This window comes from Cotesia glomerata, linkage group LG1, assembly GCF_020080835.1.
Source record: "Cotesia glomerata isolate CgM1 linkage group LG1, MPM_Cglom_v2.3, whole genome shotgun sequence".
Classification (NCBI taxonomy): domain Eukaryota; kingdom Metazoa; phylum Arthropoda; class Insecta; order Hymenoptera; family Braconidae; genus Cotesia; species Cotesia glomerata.
In genome coordinates, this window is record NC_058158.1 from 9,508,311 (window position 1) to 9,522,748 (window position 14,438).

The window sequence follows — 14,438 nt, forward strand, 5'->3', positions numbered from 1 at the left end:
ATATTTTATATATTATATGTATATAAATAAATGAAAAATATATTAAAATGCATGTGGGTACTCTAATGAAAGCTCTTGATGAGTGTAACATCAGGATGAGCTTATATCTTAAAAAAATGTCAATAATTAATTGACTTTGCTATTTTGTCAACTAATGATATTTTTGAAAATATAAACTCACCCCGATATTACACCCATCAAGAGCTTTCATTTGAGTACCCACATCAATTTTTCATATATTTTATATATTGATGTATATTATATATATGTATGTATGAAAAATATATCAAAAATGCATGTAGGTACTCAAATGAAAGCTCTTGATGAGTGTAACATCAAAATGAGCTTATATCTTAAAAAAAGTCAATAATTAAGAAATGACCTCGTATCTCGTGAACTATTGACATTTTTAAAGATATAAGCTCATCTTGATGTTACACTCATCAAGAGCTTTCATTTGAGTACCCACATCAATTTTTCATATATTTATGTATATTATATATATGTATATATGAAAAATATATAAAAAATGCATGTGGGTACTCAAATGAAAGCTCTTGATGAGTGTAACATCGGGATGAGCTTATATCTTTAAAAACGTCAATATTTAAGAAAGTACAGTGCGATTTAACAAAATTCATTATTTAATAATGCAAAATTTTTTTATTTATAGTTCACAAATCACGGCAGTCACATAGTGACCAAGGTTGCTAATTATAATAAATAGTAAAATTAATTACCTTCGTATTGCTTGAACTACCGATTCAGTATCACTCAATTCCAGATCACTGTCCACATGCATCCGTTCGCCCCACGTAGCTTTGAGATAAGAAACGCGTCTGGTAGCGCGTTCTTCATCACCTATTAAATAAATCCATAAGATTAGAATAGTTATTATTACTGACATTATAATATAAATATAAATATAAACATAAACATAAACCAGAGCCTTGAGCTCGGAAATAATTATAAAGATATCAAAGAGAGCAAAAGTTTGATATAATATTCCAGTGGACTTACTCAGTTGACTATTTTTCTGTCGCCTCAGAACTACTTCGTTGGCTGGTGAGTCGGACCCCGGGGCTGAAAAAATAGGACAAAGTGAGCATCAACAAGCTAAGTATTATTTAAAGCGTTAAAATGTTTAGTTATAAATTTTAATAAGGAATAAAAAATAAAAAAAAAAAAAAAATAAAAAACGTCAATAAAATTATAGATGAATAAGTAGTCATGTTAACTGTCTATATCTATATACCAGCACCTTTTTATTATTACACTAAATAAGCTATGTCTAACGTTTAACGCTTAATACTATGAATTATTGATGCAAAATCAATGGATCAAGCCAAAGCCTCTGGCAAACTATCATTAACTATATCATACTGCGGCTACTTTATTTATGCATATTTATTGCAGCTAATCTTGTTAAATATGTTGAGTCGCATTTGATCAATGATTCTGGACAATCGATACTGATACTCGTTAAATTAATTTCACAGCAAATTATGTTAATTCGTTAGTACAACACTCGGTTGCTTTTTTATTTTTATTTTATCTTATTTTTTTTTTTTTTTTTTTTTTTTTTTTTTTTTTTTTGTTAAAATCCTGACCTAGGCTCGAGCCAGTGGACTCGGGATCGTCGACATTCTGCTGATCTGATGGTAAATGCTGATGATTGAATGAGCTCTCTCGAGTATCTAAAGGCCGCAGAGGGTTCGGGATAGGAAGTTGATTTGGGCGAACTGGCTGGGGAGGACTAATGGTTACGGTCGGCATCGTGCTTGCAGTTGTTCTCGCTATGGCCTCTGATAATGCTGCCGGAAATACCGAATTCAATTCCATGGGTTTTGGCTCCTCGTTCGCTGTTTCGTGCTGCTGTCCGACGTGAGATCCTCGGTCTATTTTACCCGAATTTAAGTACATGTCAGTCTACTTCATTTTTTTTTTTTAATTTTATTTTGATTGATATTTAATGGACTAAAGTACTCTTTTTTTTTTCTAATGAAATCTAAGTGTAAAACAAGCTTGTCAGTCTAAATGGAGATTTTTTAGGAATATCAGTATTTTTTTTCTAATCTATATTATTAAGAGGATTTTTTAGTGAAATTTAGTGTCATTGCAAAGGTCTTGACTTGAATTTGTGCCTTTTTAAGATTTTATATCATTCTCACTGATAGTCAATTTATTATAAGTATTTAGGCTGCATTTGAAAATACTCTATCTCTAGATACATATTTAAGAAATGACCTTGTATCTTGTGAACTATTGATATTTTTAAAGATATAAGCTCATCCCGAAGTTACACTCATCAAGACCTTTCATTTGAGTACCCACATCAATTTTTCATATATTTTATATATTTATGTATATTATATATATGTATATATGAAAAATATATCAAAAATGCATGTGAGTACTCAAATAAAAGCCTTCGATGAGTGTAACATCGGGATGAGCTTATATATTTAAAAATGTCAATAATTAAGAAACTATATTGTACTTTCTTAACTATTGACGTTTTTAAAGATATAAGCTCATTCTGGTGTTACTCTCATCAAGAGCTTTCATTTGAGTACCCACATGGACTTTTGATATATTTTTCATATATACATATATATAATATATATAAATATATGAAAAATTGATGTGGGTACTCAAATGAAAGGTCTCGATGAGTGTAACATCAGGATGAGCTTAAATTTTTAAAAATATCAATAATTAAGAAATGATCTTGTATCTTATGAACTATTGACATTTTTAAAGATATAAGCTCATCTCGATGTTACACTCATCGAGACCTTTCATTTGAGTACCTACATCAATTTTTTATATATTTATATATATTATATATATGTATATATGAAAAATATATAAAAAATTCATGTGGGTACTCAAATGAAAGCTCTTGATGAGTGTAACATCGGGATGAGCTTATATCCTTAAAATATATATTACATATATGTATATATGAAAAATATATCAAAAATGTATGTGGGTACTCAAATGAAAGCTCTTGATGAGTGTAACACCGGGATGAGCTTATATCTTTAAAAACATCAATAGTTAAGAAAGTACAGTGCAATTTCACAAAAGTCATTATTTAATAAAAACTTTTTTTTAATATTTTGGTTTGAAGAATTATAAATTTCCAGCTGATAGATTAAACAGCAGGACTAAAAATAAAATACTGATATTGATTAAAAAAAAAAAAAAAACAAATCCAAGATGCAAACTACTCTACAATTGACTCATATCTTTTTGTCGCTAATAAAATAATCTCAGTAATATTAATCAGATATAATTCCTCGCGTCTCATTCTGATATCAACCACTCATGAGCAGTTGGATCAATTTCTCAGACTCTATGCAAAACTGGTCCACGAGGAGAGAAGAGATCGGATAAGAAAATTCTTAGCGACTAACCGAGGTGGTTTCTAACAGCCTGAAGATAGCTGTCTTGTCTCTTAGCCTTGCTGTTTCGTGTTTCGCCCTCCGGATCGTCGGGTTCTGTCTGCCAGGTATGTCTGACGCCTCGTCGGGTCGTTCCTCCGTTCACAGCTTCCCAAGATTCAGCGCTATTACTTCGTGCTCGCAACCGAACCGGTTCCATATCCATCGCCGGTGTTTCTACGATATAAACGACTAAATTTATATTAACATTGTTAATAAAAAAAAAAAATATATCAAACAAAACAAAACCAAATAACAAAACAAAACAGATGTAAACAGTTTAATTATTTCATATTATATCCAGGCTTCATACACTTCATACCAAGTCGCAAGCTTTTACTTCTTTTCGCTCTATTTTTTCTTTCATTATTAATTATCAATAATAATAATTAATATTATTTATGCATTGATTTTTGTTCTGATTCTTGAGCAAACATAAAAGTGCACTGTCTCGACATAATCATTCAACATCATCAAACTCAAGTATCACAAGTACAAGTATGAACGTTTTCTCAGTTCACTTATCATATATAATTAGTTGTTACATTTATAAATGTCATACAAATACCATTTGACGTAATACATGTATGACTCATTTAATTATCATTCGCGTAAAAATAAAATTAATAACAAAAAATAATGAATATTATTGAGAATTAATATAATTATTAAGAATTATTATTAATGATGGTAATGATAATTATTATTAATAATTAAATAATTCAGCCACATTGAACATAACAGCTTTTGTACGTCCATCATTAAATTCTACCTTTATCTTCTCTGTAACCCGAAGGTGGTACGCAGTGGATGTATTTGCTGCCTATAGGAATTATTCGATTCCCCGACAACCCTTTGCCTATGGTAATTGGTAATTAAAATAATAAATTCAATGCTAAATAATTAAGTATCTAAAAATACTTATGTAAATCTAAATCATAATTTAATTGATTAAAACAAGCAATATTGTACTAAAAACTACAGGTGCATCCTTATTGCAACTATAATATTGCATAAATAATTTTATGGGAATTAACACAGATAAAAAAATTAACTTGAATCAAGTAAATTATTTTGAAGAATTTCATCTTCTTGATTTGAGTAATAAAAGGTAAATATTTACAAGTGGAGTCAAGCATTTTAATTTTCATTTTTTTGAATTAAATTTCTATTTGATTTTATTGATATTTTTTTTCGGAAAAATACATTAAAAAATGAACAGTTAAAAAAAACAGTTAATTATTACAATTTTAACAAATTTTCAAAAAAATTTATCGATTTTTTAGAAAATTGTGATATCCAACTTTTTTTTTTTAAATTGTTCATTTTTTATGTACTTTTCAAAGAAAAATATATAAAAAACATCAAAAAAAGATAAAATAGAAATTTTATCCAAAAATATAAAAGCCAAAATTTTTTCCAACTTTTGAAGGCAAAAAAGCTATCGAAATCTTTTATCGAAAAAAATAAATTTGAATTAAGTAAATAATTTTGAAGAATTTTTTCTTTTTGATTTGAGCAGAAAAATTCGGTAATTACTTACAAGTGGAATCATCAATTTTTTTTTAAATTGTTAATTTTTTTATGCACTTTTCAAAAAATTAAATCAAAAAAAGATAAAATATATATTTTATCTAAAAACATATAAGCTAATTTTTTTTCCAACTCATGAAGGCAAAAAAAGCTATCGAAATTTTCATTTTTTCTTTCACGACATAATTTATCATAAATCCACCATAAAAACAAGTAGAATAAAAAAAAATTTGAAAATGTTAATTTTTCTCCTAGATATGGCCAGAACACTTGTAAATAATTACCTAAATAAATTTTTACGTTTTTAATTTTTTGTTTTTTTTTCTCATTAAATTACAACTAAAAAATATTTTTAAAAAATTGCACTCATATTGTTTAAATTTTTTTACAAATGAAAATTTTCTGTTATAATTTTTTCAATAAAAAAAATTATAAAAATTTTTAGATGTCTAATTTAATGTTCATAAAAAATTCTTCAACTAACAAATTTTTCTTGGTTTTTTAAGTAAATTTTACTTGATTCCAGAATTTTTCTTGATTCAAATCAATCATTTTTCCAATCCAAACAATTAATAAATAATTCCCCTAAAATTACAATAAAAGCCAAAAAAAAATCTCGAAAAACTCACCAGAATCTAACGATTTACTTTCTCTATTAGCAGCAATTCTCCTTCCCTCATGAAACTCAGCTTTAGACTCAAACTCGCGTTTCCTAACCGCCACATTAGGAACACTCCTTTTATTCGACAGTCTCGAGAGCTCGCTTTTGTACAAATTAGTCCTATCACTAGTCGGCTCATCATCATCACTAAGCAGCCTCCCCGACTCAAACTGTTTAGCCCTTCTCGAAACAATCTGCAGGCCCTGCGGGGGCACCGTGAACTTTTCCTTCTTATCAGGTCCAGGTGAAGCCGGCAACGAAGAAGTCCCATTTCTAAGCTCACTTTCCTGCTGCTGATCCAATTGTCGCTCCTCCAACTGTTGCTGCTGCTGCTGCGCAACATTTTCATGTATCCTCGACAGAGTAGTAATAAAAGTATTCTTATTATTACTCGTATTTCTCGGTGAGGAATTCGGAGTATTACGATTCGGTGATTCACTAGCCGGAGAATAATTACTAAAATTATTCTCTTTACCATATTGATTTGTGTCATACAAAGATGAATAAAATCGATCACGAATCGCTTGAGCTCCCTCGCGGTCTCCATTTTTATCCACATCATTGCTTTCAACCACATCACCCCTAACTCTTTGTAAATTTTGGTTACTTGGTTTATTATTTTTAGCTTTTTCTAAACTATTATTCCTCTGTTGCTGCTGCTGTTGTTGTTGATTTTGTAGACCCTGCTGTTCATTGGGCGGCCAAACCTGCCGCTGAAGCTTTTGCGGTCGGGCATAAAACTCCCTTTGAATGACCCCCTGACCCTGCGAATTAATCCTCGCGGTTTCATCTGGCAAAAGCCAGCCAATAGGATGACTGGGACGTCGTAAAAATTCTTCCTTCTGTTCAAAACTCTTTCTCAGTCTCGTCATAATTGAATCATCTGAACATTCATTGCCAGTAAGCGTCGAAGTGGAGTCATAGGACGAAGAAATACTGCTGTCTTTACTAAGCGGTGACGAATCTTGTCTCTCCCTAGATTCTACACTCAATCTAGACCCCGGGTCTCCTCCAGCTGACTGAAACCCTTCATTGTTGCTATAACCCTGTCCTCCTCCACCATTTCCGCCCTCATTCGGGATCATTTCGGGATCATTAATCGGGCCGCTGCCTTCGCTGGCGCGTCGGGTAACGACGCGTCTTCCCGGACGGTAAATAGGAACTTGCGGCTCAGCGCGAGACATGGGGTACTGATGGTCCAGCGACTTGCTGAAGGTATTTAAATCGGGTCTGACTCGCTCGTAAATAGGATCCTTGATCTTGTCGTAGATCTGCTCGCTGCTGGGCCGCGAGTAAATAGACTCTGAACGGGTACGGTCGTATAGGTGGAATTTCGCGTCTGGAGATCGATACACTTGGACCATGGGATTGGAATCGATATCTTGCTGCTGAGGTAACGATCTCCGCTGGCTTCTATCGTCTGTACGGCTGTACATACTTTCGTGATTTCGAGCTTCAATTAGCGGCCGTCGCTGGATATTAGGCACCGAGGTCGTCATTTTGTTCGCCGCTTGGTCCTTCAGAGCTTCTTCTCTTAGGCGGTAGGAAGAACCCGTGCCTTGGTTCTCTGAGCCCGGAAGCGTTTGGCAAACCCAAGATTGTCGAGCTCTGGATGAGGGACCCGGTATCATGCTCATTGACCTACGCTGCTTCTGTAAGATCTTTTCGGGAGATCGGAGGCGAGCTGGTCGTTGATTTGTCTCGGGATTGTGCGCAGTGTCACCGAAAAACTGGAATTTTTATTCAATGTAAAATTATTTAATGTAAAATGTAAATTTACACTGAGAAAAAAAACTACTTTTATTAAGAAAATTTTCTTGATACCAAGAATTCATGTTCTTGAAAATTTTCAAGAATATATACTTATTCTTAGCTGAAGAACTTGTTAAATTGATTGAAATAATTATTACTTTATTTAAATAAAGCTATTCTCTTGTTTATCTATTTTCCAAACATAAATATTGATGCTTTTCTCTTCAGAAATTAATAATTAATAATAATAGAATATTTGATCGTCATCGAGTTTCTTGAACCAAGAGATTGTTAATTGAGTAAAAGTATTTTTTTTTCTCAGTGTAGTTTTTATTTTTTGGGATTTTATTATTAATTTATTATTACCTTTTGCAAAAAGTCGTCGTCCTTAGAAACTACAAGAAGTCGCAGCCAAGGTTCTGCTTGCTGGATTCTCTGAACGACACTCGCGTACTGCTCACCGCGAGTTGGAACGCCGTCTACTGACACGACGCGGTCTCCGGTCCGAAGACCTGCTTCAGCTGCTGGTGAATTTGCTCGGACTTGTTTTACGAAAATTGTGTCCATTGGCTCCTCGATTTTCGTCCGCTCGTGTCCTGGCAGCATCTATTTTAATCATTTTTATTAATTCATTATTTTTATCTAAATATTGTTTTTTTAAGGAACAATACTGTACTTTCTTAACTATTGATGTTTTTGAAGATATAAGCTCATCTAGATGTTACTCTCATCAAGAGCTTTCATTTGAGTACCCACATGCATTTTTGATATATTTTTCATATATACATATATATAATATATATAAATATATGAAAAATTGATGTGGGTACTCAAATGAAAGGTCTCGATGAGAGTAACATCAGGATGAGCTTATATCTTTAAAAATTTCAATAGTTCACAAGATACAATGTCATTTCTTAACCATTGATATTTTTAAAGATATAAGCTCATCCCGATGTTACTCTCATCAAGAGCTTTCATTTGAGTACCCACATGCATTTTTAATATATTTTTCATATATACACATATATAATATATATAAATATATGAAAAATTGATGTGGGTACTCAAATGAAAGGTCTCGATGAGTGTAACATCGGGATGAGGTTATATATTTAAAAATGTCAATAATTAAGAGACTGTATTGGACTTTTTCAACTATTGACGTTTTTAAAGATATAAGCGTATCACAATGTTACTCTGATCAAGAGCTTTCATTTGAGTACCCACATGCATTTTTGATATATTTTTCATATATACATATATATAATCTATACAAATATATGAAAAATTGATGTGGGTACTTAAATGAAAGGTCTCGATGAGTGTAACATCAGGATGAGCTTATATCTTTAAAAATGTCAATAATTCACGAGATACAAGGTTACTTCTTAATTATCTATCTATCATTTTATAATATAAATACACTGGTCACAAAATTTTGCTTATTCTCTTAATAATATAGATTATTTTTATCTAAATATTGTTTTTTTTTTAGGCACAATACATTGGCCTATTTTCTTATATTTATATTACTTATCTTTACTTATGATAATTATCATTAGTATTCATTTAATGCTCAATTATTTTAATTTTTATGATAAAGCGAATAAATTCTAGACAATAAGTATATTTTTTTTAAATATAATTTGCTCTCAATTCAACAATATTTTATTATATAAATATTTAAAAAGTTTTTCCAAATTTATTCCAACTAAAATAAATATGAATATATATATATATATATATATATATATATATATATATATATATATATATATATTCCTTCTTTATAAAAATTCTAAGCAGGTTTGAACATAAAATGTCATGCATTATTGTTGTGACTTGGGACTTAATATTTACTAAATTTATCTCTTGATAAAAATTATTCACAAAAAAAAAAATAATTTTTTATTTAAAGATTAAAAATACAAAAATAGTTTTAATCCCTATATAAATTATTCGGTATAAATTTAGCCGCCTAAATCTCAACTTATTTATTAAATTTCCTCAACTAAAAAGTAAAAAAATAATTGTAAAAAAAAAAATTTAGTGAATTATCCTCTAGTGTCCAAACTTTTGATTAACGGACTGCATTAGAACTCCTATAATTGAATGAATGAATTAATCAACTCATAAGTAAATTAGGCAATTAAATTATCACAGAATAGCAAACAATAAATCTAATTACCGGTACAGACACTCTGATTTAATAGTATCAAAATAATGGATGACTTACACAGCAGGACTCGGGCGGATAGACGATAAAGTGGCGAAGGGTAAATCCAAATCCATTTTCGCTGCGGCGTAATAAAAGAGTCCGTGGTCCTCTCGGCGGTGAAATATCTTGCTGCTGCTGCTGCTGCTGCTGTTGTTGGTGCCCAGAAAAAGGCGCAGGTGGCGGGGGCGATGCGTGGCCGATCTAAAACACAAATAAGCCAAAATTTAAACCAAATTATTCACTTCCTTCAACTAAAATAATTATTAGGTCCAATATTTTATTGAACTCAGGGACGGAAGTGCGTTTGATGGAGAAATTGATGTTTTGGACAGATAACACCTAAGCTGTTTGATACGCAGCATCCTGCTTTATTTTAATATCTGTATAGCTCCGTACGAGTGTTGAATAATTTATGTAATAAGTGTAATAATAAAACACATGTAACACGAGCGTGTGTATGCACACGTGTCGAGTACGTGTTACCGAGCTATACAAGAATGACCTTAATTATCTGCTTCATTGCCGAGGTTAACCCTCCATTTGTTATCCGAGATAAAATTTTAATTAATCATTCTATCCGACATTTTTAAAGGGTTAATTGGCCAATCAAAAGTTATTTATTGATTTAGTTATTATTTATTATTAATATTGTAATTTATTATTGATATTTATTTATAACAATGGGGATATTAATAAATAATACATTGTTGCAGAATGTTTATAGACATTTTAATTAAAAGAGATTAGATTGTGATGAAAATAAATTTTATTATAACAGTCTGTCGTAAGAAGTTAAAGAAATTTTATTTATTGTGATAAATTTAGTAAATATTTACAAATGGGGTTCAACATTTTAATTTTCCTTTTTTTGAACGAAAAAATACATAGAAAAATGAACAATTACAAAAAAAAAAAAGTTAATTATTACAATTTTAACAAATTTTCTAAAAAATTGTGATATCCAATTTTTTTTTATTTGTTCGTTTTTTTATGTACTTTAAAAAAAAAAAATAAATCAAAAACATCAAAAAAAAAGATAAAATATAAATTTTATCCAAAAACATGAAAGCAAAAATTTTTTCCAACTTTTGAAAGCAAAAAAGCTATCAAAATCTTTATTTTTATTTTTTCACGACATTTTTTATCATAAGTGCGTCCTAAAAACAAGCAGAATTTAAAAAAATTGAAAAATATTAATTTTTTACCTAGTTACGGCCAAAAATGAGGTAGACCCCACTTGTAAATAATTACCGAAAAATTTTTTATCTTAAAAATTTTTTTACTCAACACTAAGAAAAAAAAGTACTACTCTTGAGAAAATTTTCTTGTTACAAGAATATATATTCTTGATAATTTTCAAGAATATATTTTCTTATCTCAAGAATTGATCGAATTAATCGAATCATTTTTTGTTCAATTCAAGTGATTTTATTCGTTTGTTAATCTATCAAAATTAATGCCAATATTTTATTATCATTATAGATATTGTTATAATTGATATTCTACAGTAAAAAAAACCAAAATTTATTTTAAACGATTCTTGAGCCAAGAAATTTTTTTCTTGATCATTTTGAAGATCAAATTCTCCAAAATTATTTACTTGATTCAAATGAAGTTTTTTTCTGTGTAAATTTCGCTTAAAATTAATTAACTGTGAAAAAAAAAAACTGTAGTACGTCCAAAAATTTATTTCCATGCAAAACGATTGTACACCTGCGAAGGCTGTAAAATAAAGCATCCGGTTACTTAACTATTTCTTCCGGATGCAATCAGAAAAACAACTCTGTACGAGGCACACGGTAAAAGATACTGTACATATATGCAAAGAAAAAGAAGAAAAAAAAATAAATGAAAGCAGTATAAAAAGTAAACTATTCAAGGTGTGAATGATGAAGAAGAAAAGATGAAGAAGACATACATGCACGGTGAAAAAAGTAAATAAAAATATTGAATCATTAATTCATCGTGAGCACCTTGAACTGTTCTTACTCTCAAGTCCTTTATTCAAGAGATTTCCCCTTTGTAGGATCAACTCCCTCTCGCTGTTTCTCTTATATCTGACATCACATATAAATCCATTCCCCGTGGGTTACGAGTACACCGACACTCGCAAGGATACTTATAAATATAAATATAAATATAAACTTAAACTACATATATTGTGCATTTTGAGCGTTCGTAGTAACCGCGGAGTAGAGTGGAAGAGTAGAAGCCGTACCGGTTATATAGTTAGACCGGAGTGTATTAAAGAGAACTTTAAATTTTTAACCTGGAGATATTGTAAATCCTTTCTTTATTCCTTGCTCCAGGATATACATAATTTTATTTGATTTTTATTTAAACATCAACTTCTTGTTCTTCATCATCATCATCATCATCATCGTCAATTCGTTCTTATTTTTTTCCCGTACTTAAATTATTTAAATTGTTACTATTACAGAATATACATCACTGTCGTGATACATGCGTATATATTTTACTTAATTTAAAACAGACCCGCCTCTGCTTCTGTTCTTGACATTGATGAAAAAATTAATTTACTTTATTTATTCAAACTAATTTGGCTGTATATAATTATTCCATAATTTTTATTTTATTTTTGTCCGAAAAAAATTTATTTATTCTTTGGGCCTTGTACTAATGTATTAAGGAGGTTCGAGCGAATCTAATGTAAAAAATAATTTCCAACTTTGAGCTTTGAAATTAAGTATGCGTATAAATAAATACGTCATTTATCTAATCCTAAAATTTAAAAAAGATTCACCGTTTAGTTACTTGGATATTAAATTTTAAAAATCACATATTTTATCTCCTTATACACGGGCTCTTATGGCGGACATACTTTTGTCGAGACTTTAATTATTTTTTTCAATATTAACCTCCCAACTTTAAAGGATAAAAAACTATACACAAGAAACTTGGATTATTGCAAAATATAAAAACAATTTAATAATAATACATTACCGATATAATTTTTGAAATATTTAAAGTCAAATTTTATGTTTGTAACTAGTTTATCGTCAGCCATTTATTTGAATAAAGATTTGACAACATCGCGTCAACAGCTGAGAAAAAAGAAAAGGATAGAAATATAGTTACAGAGAGAGAAATGTTTAACTCATACACTCATCCACGTCTCTGTAATGAGTATATTCAAATGCGCTATTGCCAAATCTATTTATTTAATCCGGCAAGTAATAAATACCAAAGTCATTTTATTACATTACTTTATTAAATAAGTAAAAATCATCAATTATTAAATTGTTTAAATTATTTTAAATTAAAATAAAGAATTTTTACGAATATTGGGACGACTAAAATTAAAAAAAATTTTAACATTATTGTGACTCATTAGTTACGCTCGAACTTCCTTAAGGAGGTTCGAGCGAATCTAATGTAAAAAATAATTCCCAACTTTGAGCTTTGAAATTAAGTATACATATAAATGAATACGTAATTTATCTAATCCCAAAATTTAAAAAAGATTCACCGTTTAATTACGTAGATATTAAATTTAAAAAATCACATATTTTATCTCCTTATACACGGGCTCTTATGGCGGACAAACTTTTGTCGAGACTTTAATTATTTTTTTCAATATTAACCTCCCAACTTTAACGGATAAAAAACTATACACAAGAAACTTGGATTATTGCAAAATATAAAAACAATTTAATAATAATACATTACCGATATAATTTTTGAAATATTTAAAGTCAAATTTTATGTTTGTAACTGGTTTATCGTCAGCCATTTATTCGAATAAAGATTTGACAACATCGCGTCAACAGCTGAGAAAAAAGAAAAGGATAGAAATATAGTTACAGAGAGAGAAATGTTTAACTCACACACTCATCCACATCTCTGTAATGGGTATAATCAATCAAACGCGCTATTGCCGAATCTGTTTATTTATTCCGGCAAGTAATAAATACCAAAGTCATTTTATTACTTTACTTTATTAAATAAGTAAAAATCATCAATTATTAAATTGTTTAAATTATTTTAAATTAAAATAAAGAATTTTGACGAATATTGGGAAGACTAAAATTAAAAAAAAATTTTAACATTATTTTTACTCATTAGTTACGCTTGAACTTTCTTAAAAAAAGAAAATATTCATTCGAAGAAGAGCTGATTAATAAAATGAAAAGTTTAATAAACTAAACATTGGAGAAATAAATTAACGTTAATTAAAATGTCAGCCGGTATGACGTGAATAATGCTGGTTAGTTAGTAGTTGGATCGATTGTTTATTATCAGTTGCTGTTTTGTAAATTCTATCTACCAGACGATCCTTTACCGATTACAATGGCTCTTGCACTTGAACGGTAACAATGACAATGACAGTGACAGTGACAGTGAGGATAAAAAATCAGCATAACAGTGTTAGTTTGCTTCTACTTGGTAAAGTAATGTCTCGAGTTTAAAGTGAAAGAGATATAAATGTGTCTAGAATAATACACACTTATTAGTCAATGATGAATTCTTCATGCGAATCACGCATTTATTTAATCGAAAAGGATTGACGTCATTAAATGTTTTTCTACCAAATGAAAACTCGTATATCAGTATCAAGCTTTTATACAAATAACTATTTTAATTAATTGTCATTCATTCATTCACTCACTCGTTCATTCATTTATAAGTTTCCTATAAATTGATATAAATAAAATTTTCTTGCGTTTATATAACCGTTAAATATATATTTAATTGAGAACCGTCGATTTAATTAATTCAAAAGATTATTTATACGTTATTGATAATTCATTTGTTTATTTTTATCCAATTATCGATATTTATAGTATACCTTTGATAATAC

The 14,438-nt window shown here is 29.7% G+C and overlaps 1 protein-coding gene across 11 annotated transcripts in view; it reads right to left on the reverse strand.

Moving 5' to 3' along the window:
* Positions 1–14,438, reverse strand: part of LOC123259705 — a 185,429-nt gene that overhangs the window by 31,536 nt on the left and 139,455 nt on the right. For 7 of the 11 annotated variants that reach the window (XM_044720368.1, XM_044720359.1, XM_044720388.1 and 4 more), the window contains 8 exons: positions 9,635–9,817; positions 7,762–8,001; positions 5,612–7,373; positions 4,222–4,308; positions 3,423–3,626; positions 1,611–1,898; positions 1,021–1,083; positions 741–861 (listed from right to left, as the gene is read on the reverse strand). In XM_044720368.1, coding sequence (XP_044576303.1) covers positions 741–861; positions 1,021–1,083; positions 1,611–1,898; positions 3,423–3,626; positions 4,222–4,308; positions 5,612–7,373; positions 7,762–8,001; positions 9,635–9,817 — 2,948 coding nt within the window. Of the gene's footprint in view, positions 1–740; positions 862–1,020; positions 1,084–1,610; positions 1,899–3,422; positions 3,642–4,221; positions 4,309–5,611; positions 7,374–7,761; positions 8,002–9,634; positions 9,818–14,438 lie in introns of all 11 variants that reach the window. The other 4 variants (XM_044720374.1, XM_044720382.1, XM_044720406.1 and 1 more) reach the window with 4 other exon arrangements.